The 21,694-nt window shown below is 48.8% G+C and overlaps 1 protein-coding gene across 4 annotated transcripts in view; it reads right to left on the minus strand.

Moving 5' to 3' along the window:
* The window catches only part of LRCH1 (leucine rich repeats and calponin homology domain containing 1), a 217,135-nt gene extending 195,880 nt beyond the window's left edge, over positions 1–21,255 (minus strand). Inside the window, exon 1 of one of the 4 annotated variants that reach the window (XM_047756122.1) lies at positions 20,667–21,252. In XM_047756122.1, coding sequence (XP_047612078.1) covers positions 20,667–20,985 — 319 coding nt within the window. In that variant the 5' untranslated portion in view covers positions 20,986–21,252. Of the gene's footprint in view, positions 1–20,666 lie in introns of all 4 variants that reach the window. The other 3 variants (XM_047756124.1, XM_047756121.1, XM_047756123.1) reach the window with 3 other exon arrangements.
* Positions 21,256–21,694: the final 439 nt, after the last annotated feature.

The raw sequence follows: 21,694 nt of genomic DNA on the forward strand, positions 1-21,694 counted from the left end.
AACACGGGTGCACAACTTTCGGTTTTGCAGATTTAGGCTGGAGAGCAAGGTCCCCTTCAACTTGGAGACAAAACCCTTTGTGTAGATGAATGAAAAGCCCTCCCCAACACAGCTTCTTCATTTATTAGACAACCACACACACACGCACGTCTCCTGGCTGTGCCATGCTAAGCCGGACAATAGGCAACCTTCACCAGGAGTCCAGGGTGCAGAGCTGAGCCTCAACTTCCAGCCTATAAAATGACTGATCTGCCGCAGGAAATGCAATCCTTCAGGCTGATGATAGTGGTGAGAAGCAGCAGCTCCAGGCCAGCCCTTCTAGCAATTCTCTGCTGCCCAAGGTCTGAGTCATTCCCAAGGGAGGACAGGAATGAAAGAAAGAGTCCACCCTAGCAAGGACTGTCTAACAAAAGAAGGTGGTTCTTGTCCATCGGGCGTATTTTGGTTTGATTTTTTTTCTTTTTTGTCATCTCACTCTCCATTGGCCAAAAGAACCTGTAATTCCAACATTCAGGAGTGTATTTGTAAATATTTAAGGTAAACCTCCTCCAAAGCCTAAGACTAGGCAGTTTTCATTATTACTGCATCCAGAAAGAATTTTGCTGGCTGAATTTATCCAAACAGACAAGGAGGAGATGAAGAAAACCCAATAAATATTCTATATACCAAAATAGAAAAGAAGAAGAAAAAAAAAAAAACCTAATTCCAAACCACCAAGAGTAAACAAGTGTTTCATAATGAGTTTTAAGTTACATGGGTTTACTTTTTTAAAATCTTGTAAATCATTAAAGTTTGTTTGCCTTCCTTTTAAAAACTTTAGAACACACGGATATTAAATAGTTTATATGTTTGAAGAGAGGGAATAATTGGATAGAAATGCTTTAAAAGCAGGGGGAGGAACCCACAAAGAACTAAGGCTTTAAATGGACGACAGGGAAAGAGATGTCCTGTTGATCACCCGTGCAATGTAGGAGCTCCCGTCGTGGCTCCGCAAAAACTAATCTGACTAGCATCCATGAGGACGCAGGTTCGATCCCTGACCTTGCTCAGTGGGTTAAGGATCCGGTGTTGCCGTGAGCTGTGGTATAGTCTGCAGATACGGCTCAGATCTGGCGTTGCTGTGGCTGTGGTGTAGGCCAAGAGCTACAGTTCTGATTCGACTCATAGCCTGGAAACCTCCATATGCCACAAGTGTGGCCCTAAAAAGCAAAAAAAAAAAAAAGAAAAGAAAAAAGGGTGCAATGTAGTCTGAAAATGCCACTGCCACTTCCTCCCCAACCAGAACAGTCCCAACTGGTTCTTTGCCTGCACGTCCCCTGTCGCCATTTGTCATTATACATCTGTAGTTTCCTTCCACTGGACTAACTGGCAGCCCGGTGAAGGCAGGCACCACACTGGGTTCACTAGGGTAAAAGAAGCATCCAGCCTGGAGCCTGCGGTGCATTCATTCAGGTCTTAAGCTCAAATATTTACTAAGCTTCTATCAGGGGTCCTGGGAACTAGGGCTACTAGTTACAAGAGAAAAGGAAAAACAAGGTCTCAGCATTTGATGATGGAGACAGAAAGTGACAACAAAGGGGCAAACCAATAAATAGGAAACACGTAATAGCTAATGATCACTGTTTCTCGCTGACCCATTTGACTCCCTCTTCTATTTACAAGCAAGAAACTGGAGCACAGAGGGATTCTGTAACCTGCCCGAGGTCACTAGGCCAGGAGGTGGAAGAGCAGGAACCCCAACCTTGTCAGTAAGGTTCTAGCCTCTGTGCACGTTGCTGCCCTTATCACATGGGGAGATAAGCAGGGGAAGGACCAGCCCGGCAGCAGTCCGCATAGTGGATAACAGATACTTGCTGCATCAATGAATGAAGGAATGAATAACAGCACTTGTTATAAAGTAATAAAGCATGAGGTCTGAATGCACAGATTAAAAAGCCTTTTACTACCTGAAGTCACCCATGTTCCCTGGCACTGCCTTCTCACTCTGCCTCCTGCATTGCACCCCCCACCAGTTGGCAAGAAGGTTTTTTTTTGTTTTGGTTTGGTTTTTTTTTTTTTTGTCTTTTTAGGGCCACACCCGAGGCATAGGGAAGTTCCCTGGCTAGGAGTCCAATCAGATCTGAAGCTGCCAGTCGCAGCCACAGCCACACCGGATCCAAGCTGTGTCTGAGACCTACACCACAGTTCATGGAAATCCTGGATCCTTAACCCCCCATTGGGGCCAGGAATCGAATCCATGTCATCTTGGATACTCATCGGGCTCTTTATGGCTGAGCCACACTAGGAACTCCCCAAGTTGGCACGATTTTATTGAGCTTTTTTTTCTTTTGTCACTGTAATGAAAATAACGCTCAGAAATATTTTCTCTAAACTGTATCCCTGACGATTCAGCATTATCACCCTAAGGTATTCACATCGCTGAATAGAACTGGCCTTTACAGCACTCTGCTCTCCAGCTACCATCTCTCTCTCTCACTCTCTCTCACTTGCTCGCTCTCTTTCTCTTTCCCTCCCATTCTATGTTTACCAAGAGCTAAGACGCCAGGCCATATCGTACACTGGGTCCCAAATTTAAGTCACGCAGCGTAAAGAAATGTTGCAGGGAGTCCCCAGAGCACTCAACTAAGATGATAAATGTATCTGGTCAGAGGCCCAAACCTCAGGGGAGCTGCAGCTGCCTAGGCAGCCAAAAGAAGCCAAAGTCCTCCCCTCAGCAAGCTGCAGGCTGAGTGGGTATCACTGCCACCCTGTGTGCAACCAGGAGTCCCCAGGCCCTGTGCAGGGTTGGGGGTACAAGGAGGAGGAGGAAGGCTGACAGAAGGGAACAGGGTGACAGTTGTATCAGCCAAGGGACATGTTCCCAGACTAGTGACAGAGACAGATGCAGATCCCGGCTGCGGTGGGGATGGCAGGCAGGGAGCAGATCACTCGGGTCTAAAAATAGCCCCCCTCTGGGGCCAGCACAGTTCCAAAAAGCAGCTACTACCAATGGCTCACACACACACTCGCAAGAGTGCACGCCAAGCGCCATGTACTTAGCATTTGTTATTTTAATCATCACAGCAACCCCAGGAGATAAGTTTTCCTACTTTCACTTTAGAGACAAAACATCCGAGCTCCCGAGAGATGAAGGAATCTCTCTCCAGGTCACTCAACGAGCAACCGAAGGAACAGGGATCTGACCTTGAACCACCGGCCTCCAAGTCCATCACCTCAACAGCCACAGTCGTCTTAAACCTCATGGATGGTCAGAGCTCCTAAGCCAGGGAAGCCAGGGACAAAGGCACGGGAGGTGCGCCCCGCGGGGTTTCACTGCAGGAGATCCCGCCCGGCACCCACGGGTCGAAGGAGCCGGGAGCCGACCTGGGAGACGATGGCCCTACCGGCTCGGAGAAAACCCAGCGCACACAGCCGGCGTGTCTCCAGTTCCCCGGAGCACGAAGGGCGGAGCGTGGAAGGCAGAGCTGGTGCCCATCACTCAAGAGTCTACACTCGCGTCTCTTCTGGCTCTCGCGCACACACACATCTGTGAATACCCACCGCCAACTGTTTCCGTGCGGGCAGCACACGACGGGGAAACACTCCGCTGACAGAACAGGTTCCGAGATCCAGGAGCTGCATTTGAGGCAGACCCGTCACCGCTTCAGGCCGGTGACCTGCACGAAGAGCTACAAGCGGTACAGGCTAAACGGGGAGTCAGGGCGCGTGTGTTTTGATCAACAAAATTCTAATGTATTGTTAACATATTTTTATTTATTTATTTATTTATTTTTTATTTTCCCACTGTACAGCAAGGGGGTCAGGTTATCCTTACATGTATACATTACAGTTACATTTTTCCCCCATGTTAACATATTTTTAGAACATAAGAGTTCCTTTTTTGTTTAGTTTTCTTTCTTTTTTTTTGGCCATGCCCTGGGTCATGTGCAAGTTCCTGGCCCAGGGGTCCAACCCACACCGCAGCATGACCCAAGGGAGCCACTGCAGGGACTTCACCGGATCCTTAACCCACTGCACCATCAGGGAACTCCAAGGGTTTTTTTTCTTGTTTATTTGTTTGTTTTTCTTTTCAGGGCCACACCTGTGGCATATGAAGGTTCCCAGGCTAGGGGTCAAGTGAGAGCTACCTACAGCTGCTGGTCTACACCACAGCCAGATCCCAGCTGCACCTGCGACCTCTAACACCACAGCTCAGAGCAACACCAGATCCTTAACCTACTGACTGAGGCCAGGGATCAAACCTGCATCTTCATGGATACTAGTTAACCCACTGAGCCACAACAGGAATTCCCAAGTATTTGGTTGGTTGGTTGGTTGGTTGGTTGGTTTTGGGGAGGTTGTCTTTGTGTCTTTTGAGGGCCGCACCCACGGCATATGGAGGTTCCCAGACTAGGGGTCTAATCAGAGCTGTAACTGCCGGCCTATACCACAGCCAAAGCAACGCCAGATCTGAGCCATGTCTTCGACCTACACCACAGCTCATGGCAACACTGGATCCTTAACCCACTGACTGAGAGGCCAGGGTTCGAAGCCACAACCTCATGGTTCCTAGTCAGATTCACTTCCCATGCTTGGAACTCCCCAAGTATTTTTTTTTTTTAATAGTTAATTAGTTTGAAGTCAGAGAAAGACAAACATATACTATGACACATATGTGGAATCTAAAAAAAAAAAAGATACAAATAAACGTAATTGCAGAATGGAAACAGACTCAAGGACTTTGAAAGCAAACTTATGGTTACCAAAGGGGACAGGTGGTGGGAGAGAGAGGGACAGACTGGGGGTTTGGGGGTGGCCTATGTACTCTGAGGTATATGGAATGTCTGGCCAACGGGGACCTAGAGCATAGCACAGGAAACTCTACCAATATTCTGTGACAATCTACATGGTAAAAGGATCCAAAAAAGAATGGATGTAAATCAACAACACTTCAATAAAACTTTACAAGAGGGAAAAAATTTTAAATAGTTAATTACTTTGAAGGGTGAGCTCTAGGGTGAGTTTCAACGGTCTGCAAGCGGACCAGTGAAAGGGCCTGAGGGAGGTAATCAACCATCAGCTTTTAATTCTGTACCGGAAAAGGGCTGTTGGAAGTAGGGGAGTTGCTGACTGGAGAAAGCTAACAAAGCAACTTCAAGGAGTTTCCGGCCGCCGTGGCTCAGTGGTTAACGAATCCGACTAGGAACCATGAGGTTGTGGGTTCCATCCCTGGCCTTGCTCGGTGGGTTAAGGATCTCGAGTTGCCGTGAGCTGTGGTGTAGGCCACAGACATGGCTCGGATCCCATGTGGCTGTGTCCCTGGTGTAGGCGGGGAGCTACAGCTCCGATTCAACCCCTAGCCTGGGAACCTCCATATGCCGCAGGAGCGGCCCTAGAAATGGCAAAAAGACAAAAAAAAAAAAAGCAACTTCAAAATCAGAAGAGAAATACTAAGTCACCCCCTCCCCGTCCTTTCATTTTGGATATTCCTGCTCTGCCAGAGTAAAATTCAGGAAGGTATAAAGTCAGTCTCTCAAGATAAAAATTCTACGGTTCCCAGAGTTCCCACTGTGGCTCAGAGGGTTAAGAACCTACAGTAATCTCCATAAGGATGCAGGTTCAATCCCTGGCCTCGCTCAGTGGGTCAAGGACCTGGCATTGCCACAAGCTGCAGTGTGGGTCACAGCTGCCTCTCTGATTTGACCCCATCCCGGGAACTTCCCTATGCCACAGGTATGGCCATAAAAAGAAAAGAAACAAAATGCATGGCTCCACCTGCCATTCAAGAATCTATTCTCCCTCATCTTTGCTCTTAGGCTGTCGCTTCCCTAAATCGAACATTCTCTGTGAGTTCGACTCTTCCCCTCTGGACTGTTCCGCCCATGTTTATGCTTCTAACAGAATAAAAGCAAACTTGGCTTTTTTTTTAAATCGACCTATAACTAATGGGAACGTTTCACTAACGCCCAGAACTACGAATAAAGCAGAAAAGAAGCAGACTCACAGATATAAAGGACAAACCAGTGGTCACCACAGGGAGAGTGGCGAGGGCAATGGGCAGTACGGGGCAGGGGGGAGGGTTATAACAGGATGATATGAAATCATGTGTGTGACACTTTTTAAAGTTGTAAAGCACGTTAGAATGAAAGAATATTACATTCGATTTTTTTTTAAGAAGGTGATGGGGCTCATCCGACTCCAAATCCCAGGTGGTACTGAGAGCGGACAAACAAGGTGGCCTGGCTGACAGAAGAGAAGAGGGTTCCGAGACACTGAGACACAACCTGAGGGTTCAGGGACAGCGCACACCCCGAAACCACGAAATGACTTTAGAAAGATCCAGGCAGCCTGAGTGTGAATGCACTTAGCTGGGCTCCCCTGTCTGTCACTCACTCCCTGAGAGGCAGACAGGAAGGGCTCCACCAGGGCACATTACCTCCAAACTCCCTCGGTGCAAACTTCCTAGGGGGAGAGAGAGCAGGTCTTCATTAACCTTCTGATGGCAAGGACTCTGGGGTGGGGGTGGCGGTGGGGGAGCAGCAGCAGGTCTTCACAGCTGCCAACCGAACGCCATAAAACAGATCAGACTTTGACACCTGAGTGCTCATAAAGCTATGGCATGGCCCCCCTTAAAGTACTGCAGAGACACCAGAAAGCATTAACTGCAAACATCTGATCAAATCACAGCTAAGAGTTTATTACAAGGCTAGAGCCACTGGAAGGACAGGTACAGCTCAAGATTAAATGTGATTTATCCCGGCTTTCTAAAGACCAGAGAAAAACACATTAACTGCCTTAAATTGCACACAGAGACGGATCACCTTCACCCCCAAGGGAACGGCACCTAAAGAGATCAATTTGCCTTCACTGCACGATCAGATTGCTTTGAATGAGATCAATTTGCATCAACAAAAACTGGGGTTCTCTAGCCATAAATGGTGCTGCCAGTTGTGCCAAAATGTGCTGTTGAGCTATTTCATTAGATTGTAAAAGCAATGCATTAATGCATTGAAGGATCGTCATTACAAAATAAAATGCATTTCTAGAAATTTACTTAAAAAAAGAACTTGGTAAATATAAGCACTTGTATTACAGAAGGAATGTTCTAGACAGTAAGTTACTTGGTCACTCAACCAATGGCTATTCATTCATTTCTCAATGGAGGAAATAAAATCAAGTAAAACTTTAAACTGGCTGCTCAAGTTATGTAGCATAAAGTCTAACAAGATTCTAAACCAAAACTTAAAAAAAAACTGTGTATTTAATTTTTTTTTTTTTGCTTTTTGGGCCACACTTGCTGCAAGTGGAAGTTCCCAGGCTAGGGGTGGAATCAGAGCTATAGCTGCTGGCCTACACCACAGCCACAGCAGTACAGGATCCAAGCCTCATCTGTGACCTACATGCACCAGAGCTCAGAGCAACGCCAGATCCTTAACCCACTGAGCGAGGCCAGGGATTGAACCCTCATCCTCTTGGATACTGGTGGGATTCTTAACCCACTGAGCCACAAGGGGAACTCCTTCAACCAGAGTTTTGATTCCAACTTTAGCTCTGCCTTTACGAGCACAAGGAAGTACTCAGGTGGCCTAACTGATGTCTCCTTCTTGGCTTCAAGGGCACGACCTATCTTGGCAGGTGGCTGCGAGGATCGAATGAGGAAATACCCTGAAGGACCCTGGACCCAGATCATATCCCCCATATCCCCCACCCACTCCCTTATCAGTAACTTCAGGCTGATATTGAACGCATCACCAGGCTTTTGATGAAATTAACTTCCCGTTCAAGTTCAAAACAAATGCTGGAGGCCAGGAAAAATAGCAAAGAAGACCTGTGTTGACATCTACATATTTATTCTTTAACCTCTGCCTCCTTGTAGACAGGTCCTCACTCCTCAGAGAAGGAGCTGCTATACATCTTCAGAGCAGCTGCCAAGAACATGAAAAGACTCACAAATTGTCTTTTGCCAAGAGCACCAAAGGATGATCAATTTATTTATTTTAATCTGGAAAGGCGTTTAAGTCCATTACTGGACTCTCCCAGAGGTCAGAGAGCTGTGAGCCAAACCCTCCTCTGGGGCCACGCTCCTCCTCCCCCACCCCCCCCCCCCCCCCCTCCCTCCCCCTTCCGTCCTCTCCCTCCCAAAGCCAGAAACAGGCCTAGATCCCAGGAAGTGTGTGCCCCAGAATAAGTGCCCCATCTCCCCTGGGAGAAGCCTGAACTCATTCTTCTCCATCAGCCTTGTCCCCTCAGGATTTCTTTGTCCTGGTAAAATCAAATCAAACCCCACAAACACGTTATATTGAGGAATGAATGGAAATCACATTAAAAAATAATAAAAAAAAAATTTAAAAACCTCAAAAGACAGAGTCCTGGCTCACCCACTTAAGTAAGTAACATAACCCAAAGAAAACCATTTTAGGAGTTCCCTGGTGGCTCAGCAGGCTAAGGATCTGGCAGTTGTCACTGCTGTGGCCCTGGTTTGATCCCTGGCCCAGGAACTTCTACATACCACAGGCGCTGCCAAAAAAAAAATAATAATTCTAATAATAAAATAAAACATTTCACCCTTGTGTCTGGGTTTCTGTCCATGTAATTTAGCTCCGAATATTAAGAGCTGGAAGACTAAATACCACCTACCCTGCCACCTTCCAAAGACTGTCAAAAGAATACAAATATTGCTTCCACCGACTGAAAGCATGTATACTGAAGCTTTCCGGATATCAGGATCTTTTTATCCATGCCACAATATTTCTAGGAATTTAGTCCTTTTGGGCCTTAGAAAGTTGCCTTTTTTTCTTTTTTAAAATTTTATGACATCGACAGCATATGGACGTACCCAGGCCAGGGACTGAATCTGAGCCAAAGCTGCTGCCTACACTGGATCCTTTAACCCACTGCTCCAGAGAGGGGATCACACGAGCACCTCCGCAGCGACCAGAGCCACTGCAGTTGAATTCCTAACCCACTGCGCCACAGCGGGAGCTCCGAGTTGACCCTCTTTTCTAAAGATAATGGACTCTAATGAGAATAACGGCAAACATGGATGCAGGCATCGACCTGACACTCCCAGCCAGTCATTCACCTGCTCCTCGCAGTATCCGATGAGTATTACCCCTCATTTCATGAGGAGGAAATCAAGGCACAGGGAGGTTACATACCAGCCACGTCCTGGTGGAACCTGGATTGAGATCCAGCCACGTACGTGTGCTCTTAGCCACTGTGTCAGTGACAGGCAGATGATGCCCAATGATTTATTTTACGTAAGAAAACTATGATACATAACCCACAGGAATCCAGGAAGGCAGCCGACATCCATCCATTACTCCCGCTAAGCCAGACCCACACCCTTCGCATCACAATGACCTTGGGGCTGGGGCGGGGGAATTATTTTCACTGTTAACAAATTACAAACCTGAAGTTCAAGGAGCCTCCGTAATCTCCAAATTCTATAATTAATAAATGGGGGAGATAATATGTCAAAAATACCACAATGAGGTAGAAACATGTTTAAATCCCTGCCTGTCTGCCAGGGAGAGCATCTCCCGGCCTGGAGGCCTCGGAGTCCCAGAGCCCAGCGCCCCCTTATGCCAGTCCTTGCTCCCCATGCCAGGGGGGCAGGACACCCCGCCTGCTGACACCCCACTGACCAAGTGGCCTGGAACGGAGGGGAATGTTCTGAATGGCCAAAGGAGAGAAAGTCATCCCCAAGAAGGGGTCCTTCCCCAGGCTGCCCCTGCTCTCCAGAGTCAGAATCCCTTGTCGGAACGGAGGTTGCATTGTTTCCAAAGACACACCGTCCACACGCAGGCCCACCTCTGCGAGGGTTAAATTAAGGATCGGCGGAAAAACCAAACCACCACTTCCTACTTCATTTCCCCAGGAAAATGTATTCCAGGTTCCGAGGAAGCCTGGCTGTGACTGCCCGCCACACAGAGTCACCTCTGCGATCCAGTTCGCACAGAGCCGGTGCAAGTCCTCAAACCACACGCACTACGATCCTGAACTAACACGTCCAATCTGTAACCACTCCTAGTTTTCTTTTCTTTTTTTTTGTCTTTTTGCCTTTTCGAGGGCAGCACCCGCGGCATATGGAGGAGGTTCCCAGGCTAGGGGTCTAATCAGAGCTGTAACCACTGGTCTACACCACAGCCACAGCAACGCAGGATCTGAGCCACGTCTTCGACCCACACCACAGCTCAAGGCAACGCCAGATCCTTAACCCACTGAGCGAGGCCGGGGATGGAACCTGCGTCCTCATGGATACTAGTCAGACTCATTTCCACTGAGCCAGAACGGGAACTCCTCAGTTTTCTGTCTTAGTCTTCCCAGCTTTGGGCCACATGAATTTTTTTCTTAGAGACCTTCCTAGTGGCTCAGGCCAGGGGGGGCCGGCCTGAGAAGGTTATGGAGTGAGGGTCTTCCATGCACCCATCCTCCGGGCTCCACAGAAACAGCCCTCCGCTGGGGGGGGCCACCTCCCTGCTGTGTGATCTTGGTTAAATGGCTTAAGCTCTCTGAGCCTCAGTGTCCTCAGCTATTAAACGAGGGAGGGAATGTGAATGGGTGGTTTCTAGAACTCTAAACTCCCTCTTTAACTACAGTCAATATTTGGTAATAACCTATCAGATAAGAAGAATCTGAAAAAGAATATGTATATACACACACATACATACGTATAACTGAATCACTTTTGCTGTACACCTGAAACTAACACAACATTGTAAATTAACTATACTTCAATTAAAAAATAAAATAAAATGAGGAACTCCCTCTTTAGGTTATGATAGTCAAGAAAGGCATTTCAGAGGCAGATCACTTTTGACCAGATACTGGTTGGGTAGAATCCAGCGAACAGCCGGAAGATTGAGGAGTTACTGCGCTCCTACTGCAGTTAGAACAGAACACTTAGCATGAATTAAATGAAGTAATGAATATGTCACATATATTTAATACATATCTTTACATACAAAGCACACGGAGCATGCCTGGCACAGAGAAAGCGCTTGATAAAGTCACGTATTCTTTTATAATCATTGTCCTCACCACACTACTAAGTACGGATCGTTCCCATTTTACAGCTGCCATCAGTTTATAGGCAACTGATGTTCAGGGTTTTCGCCATCTGGTCAGAGTGGCCTAGTTTACAATCAGCAAAGCCAAGAAGTAGACCCAAGTCTCTGAGACGCAAGAGAGCTGCCTGTTCATCTCTAAGGTGCACAAGAGGAAAGAAAGTCCCTTTGGCTAAGGCTGCAAGGCTTTACCTGGAAATGACCCTTGTTAATGAGAATGCTGTAACATGTGCAGTACTTTTAAATATGTTATTTCTTTCATCTTTGCGCACTTCTGCCAAGTATGGAGGTAGAACTATGTCTTTTTATTTTTGCTTTTAGGGCTGCACTCATGGCATGTAGAAGTTCCCAGGCTAGGGATCGAATCGGAGCTACAGCTGCCAGCCTACCTACACCACAACCAGAGCAACTTGGGATCCAAGCCATGTCTGTGACCTACACCACAGCTCATGGCAATGCCAGATCCTTAACCCACCGAGCAAGGCCAGGGATGGAACCCGCATCCTCATGGATCCTAGTCGGGTTCGTTATCCACTGAGCCACGACGGGAACTCCAATGTCTCTTTTTTTTTTTTTTGCCTTTTCTAGGGCCACTCCCGCGGCCTATGGAGGTTCCCAGGCTAGGGGTCGAATCGGAGCTGTAGCCACCGGCCTATGCCAGAGCCACAGCAACGCGGGATCCGAGCCATGTCTGCGACCTACACCACAGCTCATGGCAATGCCAGATCCTTAACCCACTGAGCAAGGCCAGGGATCGAACCCGCAACCTCATGGTTCCTAGTCGGATTCGTTAACCACTGAGCCACGACGGGAACTCCAATGTCTCTTTTTTTAATCACCCACAGCCCCTACACATGACAGGTACTCAAAGACTATTTACTTTTACTTTACTGTCAATTTCAAGCAATATTTAATACAATAAAATCTCCACCCATCCCCCTCAGAAGTCATGGTAACAGCCTCTGGATTTCAGAGGGCTTATCAAACACTTGCAAATGTAGAAGCAAGCAACCTTATCTTTGTTTTCACTGCTGTCGATAAAGAGTAACTCTAGGGACCCACCAACCACCAAAACAGAAGATTCTCAACTTGGGAGAGATCAAGGGGGCCCAGACTAGCCAGAGTCACCCATTTTTAAGTATGACCGTGGCCCTTGCCTTTCACAGCAGCTTCATGGGCTCAGTAGCATTCATGGAGGGTCTACCTTGGGCTGAGGCGGGACCCGCATGAGCTGTGCTGGATCCTGGGATGGGGCAGGGAACAAGACAAGCCTGGTCCGGACCTGGTGGAAGCGCAGCCTTGCACAGGCAAAAAGTCACTTCACCCAGGCCCAGGGAGGAGTTACAGTGACACCAGGGGTGAGCTCGTGCTGAGCTGAATCGTGGCCCCCTAAATTTGTGAACGGAAGCCCTATCCCCTAGTCCCCCAGAAAGTGATTTATCTGGAGATTAGGCCTTGAAAGTGGTAAGTAAGGTTAAAGGAGCTATGGGAGTTCCCTGGTGGCTCAGCAGGTTAAGGACCTGGCATTGTGGCGAGGCCAGAAAAAAAAACAGGTTCAGTGAGCCCTTAATTATGCCTTTATTTAGCGTGACTGACGTCTTTATAAGAGGAGGAACTCTGGACCCACAGAGACACCAGCGATGTTCACACAGAGGAAAAGCCATGGGAACACACAGGGAGGGCGGCCAGAGGCCTGTCTACAAGACGCCTTGGGAGAAAAACCAGACCTGCCGGCACCTTGACTTTGGACTAGCAGCCTCTAGAACTGTTGAGAAAATAAATTTCTGTTGTTTAGGCCACCCAAACTGTGGTATTTTGGTATGGCAGCCTGAACCCACTAATACAGTGAGAAGTGAAGAAAAAAAAAAAAAAAGCTGTATGAAAAAATAAGGTCAGGACCCCCCCCCAAAAAAGGCGGCCAATCAGCAAACCACGCACAGGTAGGGGATGGCATTGTGGCAGATCCAAGACGATGGATTGAAAGTGTGTGGACTGGAGTTCCCATCGTGGCTCAGTGGTTATCGAACCCGACTAGCATCCATGAGGTTTCAGGTTTGATCCCTGGCCTGGCTCAGTGGGTTAAGGATCCCGAGTTGCCGTGAGCTGTGGTGTAGGTCGCAGAGGCGGCTTAGATTCTGAGTTGCTGTGGCTCTGGTGTAGGCTGGCAGCTATGGCTCCGTTTGGACCCCTAGCCTGGGAACCTCCATAGGCCCTAAAGAGACAAAAAAGACCACACACACACACACACACACACACACACAGAAAGCATATGGACTAAGAGAGCTGTGAGTAGGAAGGAGGAAGCAGAAGAGTGCCCTGCTGTTTATCTAGCACTTTCTGTGAGAGGCTTGGAGGGCACATATGACAATAAGGAAAAAGCCCTGCCTAGCCAGACTTCACAGGCCAGCAAAGGGGGAGAAAGCTTCAACACGGGGAAAGTACCAAAGAGGAAGGCAATAATTAACCCCAAAATGCCATAAAGAAATGATGCCAAAGTGCCCTAAGGCTGCTAATTACAAGGCTCAGCTCTGCAAGGAGGGGCTGGCAGGGAGGCTGTGACTGGAGGAGGCTCACGACAGGCTGCAGGGGGACTGGGCTAAGGAGGCTCTCCCAGGGCAGGGAGGGGGCCCAAGGGAGAGAAATGACCTGGAAAAGCGAAAGGGAGGCCATCTAAAGAAGGCCGGGTCAGGCAGTCTGCTGGTGATGCTATCTTTGAACTTGTCCCTGTCGCCTGCAGAGATAAAAAGTGCGTCAAATCAGAGCCAAGCTGACGGAACCAGGTCAGATGCGTTGAGGCCACGTGTAACATCAAAAAACAGAAGAGGACATTAGAGAAATACAGTGGGTAGCGAATTTACAGCCTCCGCTGCGGGGGTCCAAGGTCAAAGGCAAGGCCATGGGAGAAGCCAGAGGATTGAGGAAACTAAGACGGGGCCTCTCTCTGCCCATCTGGATTGAACAGTGAAGAGGAAATTCAAGGCTCACTGAGCCGGAGGGATCCGGGCTCTGTTTCAAGGCCCAGGGTCTCAAGCCCCCTCCAGCAAAGAGACTGAGGAACCACAGCAGAAGGAGGAAAGCGAGCATCACGGAAGAGTCCAAAATGACACAGCCTGGCCCTGGTGACTTCAAACATCCTGGGAGAGGTTCAGGTCCCAGAAGCTGAGCTGGTTCCGTATCAACCTCACACTACCACAGAAGCAATGCTTTCTCATCAAGCAACAAATAACTGAATTAATTTAAAAAATGCTTCTGTTCTGCACATCAAAACACTGTTCTTCTCTGTTTTGGTTTGGTTTTCTTTTTTCCTTTTTGGCTGCCCCACGGCATATGGAGTTCGCAACGCCAGATCCTTAACCCACTGAGCCAGGCCAGGAATCGAAGCTGCGTCCCAGCGCTCCCAACACTTGGCAGATCCCGTTGCGCCACAGCAGGAACTCCCTTGTCTGGTTTTTTGGTCCCACCTCTACTCCTCCTTTATGGCCAGTGAAGGAGGATGTGCATGGGAGAATATTAACATACACAGAAATCTGACTGTCAAGGCATTTCCCTCTTGCTGAGTAAAAGCAAGAAACGCCAAATTCTCACAGTTCCTCAACTTTCTTTTCGCGTAAACAATCTCACTTGATTTTTGAATTACTTTGTGGGAACAGATGGTTTCCAAATGTCTGACTTCTGACTACAGTATATGGAAGCAATACTACTGAACTCTGAAATTAAGATGAAGAAAACACATACATACTTCAAGCTTGCGTCTGTCTTGGCAGGCCTGGTTTTCTTGAATGGAGGCTTACACGAAAGCCCGACCTTCTTACTTTTCTTCTTTCTCGCTTTTTTTCCCCTTTCTCATTAAACAATTCACATGACACACACAAAAAATGCATCTGAAACATCACAGCCACCGAAAATTCTGCTCCAAAAAATACTTACACACCACAAAAAAAGAGTAGCAAGAACAGAAGCCTCTAGACTTCCTATAACTTATACACAAATAAAGGCATCCGATATGTAAATATCTGGGTTTAGGGTCTTACATCCTTAAACTTCTGATGGACTCTAAAAGTATAGACTATACTTTTATCATTTGAAATAAACACGGCAATTAACACCAAATTACCTTTATTCCAACGAGTGACACAATCATTCCAAGAGTCCACAAATGGTGATCTTAGTGGCAGTACCAGAGCTAAGCCCAAGCCAGTTTCCCCAGATGTCTCTCTAAGGCAGACCTAAGTCTAATTTTCCAAAAACCAAGCCAAATCTGGAAAGGAGCATCACAAACAGGTTTTTGTGAGGCGCAGACAAAACTTCAAGTCATGTGGTCTGTCTGATGAACCCATGACCACCTTAAGCAGACCGGAGCGTTTCTGCCATTTAAATTGCCAAGTCTGCGGAAAAGCACACTCAATACAGCACGTAGGGGGATATGACTTTGGGGAGCTATTAAGAAAAAAGTACAGGCTGCCCAGCCTAAACAAAGTAAGTCTCTATATCTGTACTTCTATCTGTAAAGACATAGGCAGCAATTGAAAATTCTAGTGCAAAAGAACTTTCATGCCACAAAAAAACTGTCAAAATAACAGATGCTGCTAGACTTCCTATAAATTACACAGAAATAAAAGCATCGGATACGTAAATACAGTTGGGTTTTATTTTTTGGTAAGCCACTCACATATCTACATACATAGAGATATATGCCTACAAATACAGGCATATATCTCCTGTAACTATCCTTACAGGAAATCAGGAGACCTATAGATACAGGAAAATAGATACACCTATAGATAGAGAGACACAGGTAGATAGAAGGATAGATATGAAAAAAGGGGAAAAATAGACGAGTACAGACAAAAGGAGGAAATCACTTATGTTTAAATAAGCAGCGGTGAAGCTGTGTAACAGGATAGAAAAGGCCTTTGTTCACACCAGCAGGACAGCAAGAGCAAGAGGAAGCTGACCTGCTGCCCGGATCAACAGCAACATGAATTTCAAAAGGTATCTCTACCCTTGAAATGCTCATGCCAAAGAAGTGCTAAACCACAACATGAAAAATTTAAGTTTGCAACAGAGGTCAAAAAAAAAATTTCTTAGCCGACCAAACCAAAAAAAAAAATCTTAGCCAATAATTGCAGTTAAAAAATGTAAATAGTGAGTGTGCCACATTTTTGCCTAATAATGCGCGTGCACCCGAAATCCAAGAAGAAGTCATGGTGACTAAGACACTATTATCTGTTAGAATCCTTTCAATGCTGAAGGGCAAACCCTGGACTGACCTTTATAAATTGGCACAGATCAAAAATTCCCAGAGGTTTTTGTGGCCTACAGTCGTGTGCTCTTATTCTAGAAACATGATTAGTGTGCTCCTGCCTTTTCAATACAGAGCAGCCCAGAATGCAGGCCATGAGAACAGAGGTGTGAGAGGGGAGACGGTTTCAGCCACACACAGAAACGTGGCAGAGCGAGCCTGTCTGGACGTGGTTCAGGGCCAGCAAACGCGTGCAGTCTTAGTAGTCCTAGTAGCATTATCCTCTCCACCTAACAAGGGAGGAACTGATCAGTAAGAAAAAAATAATAGGAATGCAAAGGATGTGACTCATTGTTTCTGAGTGAAGTGTTTAGAATATAGGTAATGAATAAAAGACATTTAGGGAGTTCCCATAGTGGCGCAGTGGTTAAGGAATCCGACTAGGAACCATGAGGTTGCGGGTTCGATCCCTGGCCTCGGTCAGTAGGTTAAGGATCTGGCGTTGCCGTGAGCTGGTGAGCTGTGGTGTAGGTCACAGACACGGCTCGGATCTGGTGTTGCCCTGGCTCTGGTGTAGGCCGGCAGCTACAGCTCTGATGAGACCCCTAGAAACCTGGGAACTTCCGTATGCCGATGAGGCCCTAGAAAAAGACCACACACACAAAAAAAGGCCATTTAAATGAGAGTGATTGGAGTTCCCGTTGTGGCTCAGTGGTTAACGAATCTGACTAGGAACCATGAGGTTGCAGGTTCGATCCCTGGCCTTGCTCAGTGGGTTAAGGATCCGGCGTTGCTGTGAGCTGTGGTGTAGGTCACAGACGCGGCTCTGATCCTGCTTTGCTGTGGCTGTGGTGTAGGCTGGCGGCTACAGCTCTGATTAGACCCCTAGCCTGGGAACCTCCATATGCCGCAGGATCGGCCCTAGAAAAGGCAAAAATACGAAAAAGAAAAAAGAAAATAGGAAGTACTCTAACCAAAAAAAAAAAAACAAAATAAATAAATAAATAAATAAATGAGAGTGATTACCACCATAAGCAATCTTACACTCACGACTAATAAATTTAATTCAATAGCAGAAACAATTTGCCACTAGCTGTAACCACTACAGATCAAACATTCTAAGAAAGCATATGGGATTTCAGGTTTCATTATCTTGGTAATAAAAAATCTTTATGCTGAAATTATGGAATAGTATGTGAGGACAAATAATAGATTCCATCACATCCTGTCACATCCCAATGACTCAAGAAGAGTGCTAATATCCCCAGGCTGCTGTAGGATGGGAGCAGGGCAGGGCAGTCAGGCTTTAGCAGATAAGCCTGCCCACAAATCTCAGAGAGGATGCTCTGCCTCTGCAGACATTTGAAAAGAGGTATCTCACGCGGGCTGGGCACTGGCCCCACAGACTGAGACATCCCAGGCTCCGGCCATCCCCAGCATCCTCCAAGGGTCCTAAGAGCCCTGTGCTGCTACCCCACGGGTGACCGTGCGGCGGAGGACAGCAACTGGAACAGGCCTGAATGCCCTCTCCCACCCTTTTATTCACAGCAGATCTGAGGCTGTCAGGTTCTCACTCCACGTGTTCACCTTTGCCGGCACAGAATGTTCACGAGCCCCTCTATCCCAAACCTAGTCATCCTACAAAACCTGCCCCAAAGCCCACCTCTGCTATCAGGGGCCTTCCTAACCCATTTAAGGAAAATGGGTTTTTTTCCCTAAGAAAAATGCGTACGCACTCGATGGACAGAGCTTAGACATCTGCCCGGTGGCCCAGGGCCTCTCTATTGGGTGTTTACACCTGGGTTTTCACCTCTGTCCAGATAAGCTACATTGCCCAAGAGTGCAGTTCTGTTTAGGCGGCAGCCAACAGAGTTACTTACTTGTACAAGGCATAAACCAAATGGCCTGGAGTATACAACCACCGTACAGGGAGAAAAAGCTGTCTGTGTCACTCCCTGTCTTAACAAAATTTATGAAAAAGTCCACTTTACGTCTTAGGTCTTTAAGGACCTTCATGCGTCCTTCTGATGTTAAGAGATGTTCTGTAAACTAAATATTAACTCCCGGGAGACACCGTATCTGTCTTGTATATGTTACTACTCCAACTCTGCGCTCTACTAGAACTCTTCATATGCAGCAAATGTCAACACTTCCAAACTGAAGGTAATTTTAACTCGTGTTTTATTTTGAGTTTTGCGCTTCCAAATAAGGAACAGTGCTCAGTAAACAGAACAAAGAGCAGGAGACATTTGGTTTATACCCAGCTTTGACCTGAGGCAAAGATGTTTTGCAAAAGCAACTCTTTAACACATTCAGGTGCTTTAATTTCCTGGAAAAGAGCTGCCTTCATTGACTATTCTTTAGCAAGTTGCCCTAACTTTCCACAAAATGTCACTGACACTCTGCCTCCCATAATGAACACTGCCCCTTTTTTTTTTTTTTTTTTGACGTGGAGTTAAGCCTCCAAGTTATAACTAGGTAGAATTTCCTGAGTGCCAACCATGCAAGGGAAGTTCATAATTAAAAACCTACAGAACTCACAACCACAGCTCGTCACAAGCAAGCAAGAGAGGTGAACGGAAATATTTTTAAGCATTGCCATGCCTCCCATGGTTAAGGTCTTAACTGAAAGAAGTGGTCCCTGCTCTTAAAAGAAATGCCAGCAGAGCAGACACGTCCAAAGTTTCCTCCACTTTGGAAATAAACATCAGCGGAACAAACAGAGGAACAACTTTTGATCCCCGCGTCTGAAATGTACAAACACATATTATTATTGGTCACGCCAGCTCCATTTTCTGCAGTCACATCTAATTCTCCCATAGCTCGTGGTACACTCGATGGCAAAAGAGAAGCAGAACTTAACAACAGATTTTTTTAAGTTAATGATTCAAGCAATTCTTGGAATAACTTCCACTTGAGAAAAGGCAACTAAGAGATCCTATCAAGAGACTCCCCAGCTGTTGACAGCTCTGCTCTGGAAATTCCCTCTTTTCTGCCCATCCCTGACTCTCCCCGAATCCAAATTACAAAGTTCAATGACCCTGAGGTGTTCTGTTTGCCTCTAGTGAACTCAGAATTCTGCCTAAATAGTCATTAGGACTCTTAATAAATGTGCGTGGAATTAAGGGGGGGGGGGAGAAAGCCCTGGAAAACTAGCTCCAAAAAGCCACTGCCTGCTCCCTCCGCCACCATCTCTTCCCACCGAAGAGGAAACAGGCAGATCTGGACCTCACAGGCCATTCAGGATCCAAGGGGTCTGACACTCGGCCCGGGAAGTGATGACAGCCAGCAAGTCTGGACAGTGGTTCCCAAATGGGGCACCCATTGCTCTGGGAAATGCTAGGTGCTGGCCATGCTACAAACCCTCCCCACGAGGAGATGAAATTGGACTGCTGGGAACCGAGTCCGTTCTGTAGGATCCCAAGGCCTGAATCGCGTTCCACCACCCTCCTTCCTTCCTGTTTATAGATCCCGGCTCCAATAACTCCAGTTACCAAAGAGAAAGCAGACGTCTCAGAAATATGTCAACACATGACATAACTTGAAAACCCTGTATGCTCCTTGGCGCGAGTTACAACTTGCCCGGCTCACCGAGGAAAACCGGCTCACTTTACTTTTTTTTTTCTTTAAAACATGCCAGGCCGTCCTCTCCAGGGCCCCCGCAAAGACTGGGTTACTGAGAACTAGGTAGCCTCGGTGGCAGAAACCAAGCCGCGTGGGCGGTTAGCTAGAGGCAAGGCACTAGGCAGCCAACCGCCTTGCCAAGCGGCCGCGATTCGGCTTCCCGACCACCGCCGCCGCTCCTTCCTCGCACAGGCGCAGGAAGGGGGAGCCTAGGCACCTCCTCGCAGGCGGCACCAAGTTGCCCGATCGCTGCGCGAGGCCGCCGAGAGGGTCTCGAGGCACCGAGCCGGTGCCCTCCAGTCGGCGGAGGCCGCGCCACCTTTGTCTGGGGTTCCCCATCAGGAGCCGCGACGCCTCCCAGTAAAGCGGACTTGCCCGGGACGGAGGTGCAGACACGGCGGACGGGTCCTCAGACCCCACGCGGGGCCCAGGAAGCAGCTGCGGCGGGCGAAAACCTCCCACATCCACGGCGCGCACGGGGCGCGCCCGCAGGTCCCAGCCTGGCTGCCGCATCCCCCGAGCGGCCGCCGCCGGATGCGGAGCCGCAGACCCCCGCGCTCGTGGGTGCTGCGGCCGGGAGCAGTCCCGCTCTCTCGGCGCCGCACAGCGGGATCGCCCCCGCGGCTCCCTTCCTCGGGAGAGGATGGGCCGCTGGACCCCCAGCAAGGCCAGATCTCAGACCGGCCACCGCGTCGGGGAAGGCACGACAGCCAGCCACCCACACCCAATGCCCGCCCACGGCCCTCTCTCACCTGCCTGCACGGTGTCCGAGAGGTCGTGCGCGGGGGCCGCAGTCCTGGGAAATTCCTTCAGTTTCCTGGCACTGAGGTTCAACCCCCCGGAGTTGGCCGCTTCCTCCAGCGCGCGCTCCAGCCCCCGGTTCAAGGGCAAGTTGAAGCCCCCGCTGCCGCCGCCGCCGCCGCCTCCCCCGGGCCCGCCGCTGGCTCCGGTTCCTCCGTGGAGCTGCTGCTGCTGCTGGTGGTGGTGGTGGTGGGGATGAAGATGTGGGTGCAGAGGAGCCACCGAAAGGGCAGGGACGAAAGGTTGGGGTTCGCTTCCCGGCGTCGCCATCTTCTCCCGGGCCCCCCCACCCCGCCCCGCCGCTCCTGCGGGGGGGGTCACAGCTTTACCCGGGAAAGGGAGACAGCTGCCCGGGCCGAGTTCCTGCAGGGCTCCACCGAAAGATGCTGCAAGAGCGGGAGGAGGGTGTGGCAGGCGCGCGGTACGAGGAGCAGACGGGGAGGCGGCAGCGGCAGCTTGGTCTCGAAGGTTTCCTGTCCCCGGGAAGCTAAGGACTGGGGCGGCAGCGGCGGCGGCGGCGGCGGCAGCAGGCAGCGCGCATGTGTCTCCTCCCACCCCTGCTCCCTCCTCTCGGCGCTCTCCCCTCCTCCGCCGCCCGCTCTCTCCTCCTCCTTCCCGCGAGCGGCCAGCCCAGCCCCGAGCCCTCCTCCGCCGCGCGCCGCCAGGCCCTTCTCTCTGAACACGGGGCGGGGCGGGGCTGGAAGCCTGCCCAGGGGTCACTTTGATTCAAATGCCGAACGTCCCTCTGGGGCTCTTTTTGCTCCTTAGAGGGCTTTACGGAAGCTGAGGTTTTAGGGGATCTGAGAAGACAGTGGCGAGCCAATAGATGGGATGTGAAATACAGTGAGATCACGGGGAGGTGAAGTTATCTCAAGTCTGCACATTTTTCTTGTTCTTTGACCCACAGGGAAGGCAGTTTTTCACCGTGGGGGTCTGGCCAACGGAGGACCCTTGGCAGGTGGGCACCGCCAATGAGCCA

This window comes from Phacochoerus africanus, chromosome 13, assembly GCF_016906955.1.
Source record: "Phacochoerus africanus isolate WHEZ1 chromosome 13, ROS_Pafr_v1, whole genome shotgun sequence".
Lineage (NCBI taxonomy): Eukaryota > Metazoa > Chordata > Mammalia > Artiodactyla > Suidae > Phacochoerus > Phacochoerus africanus.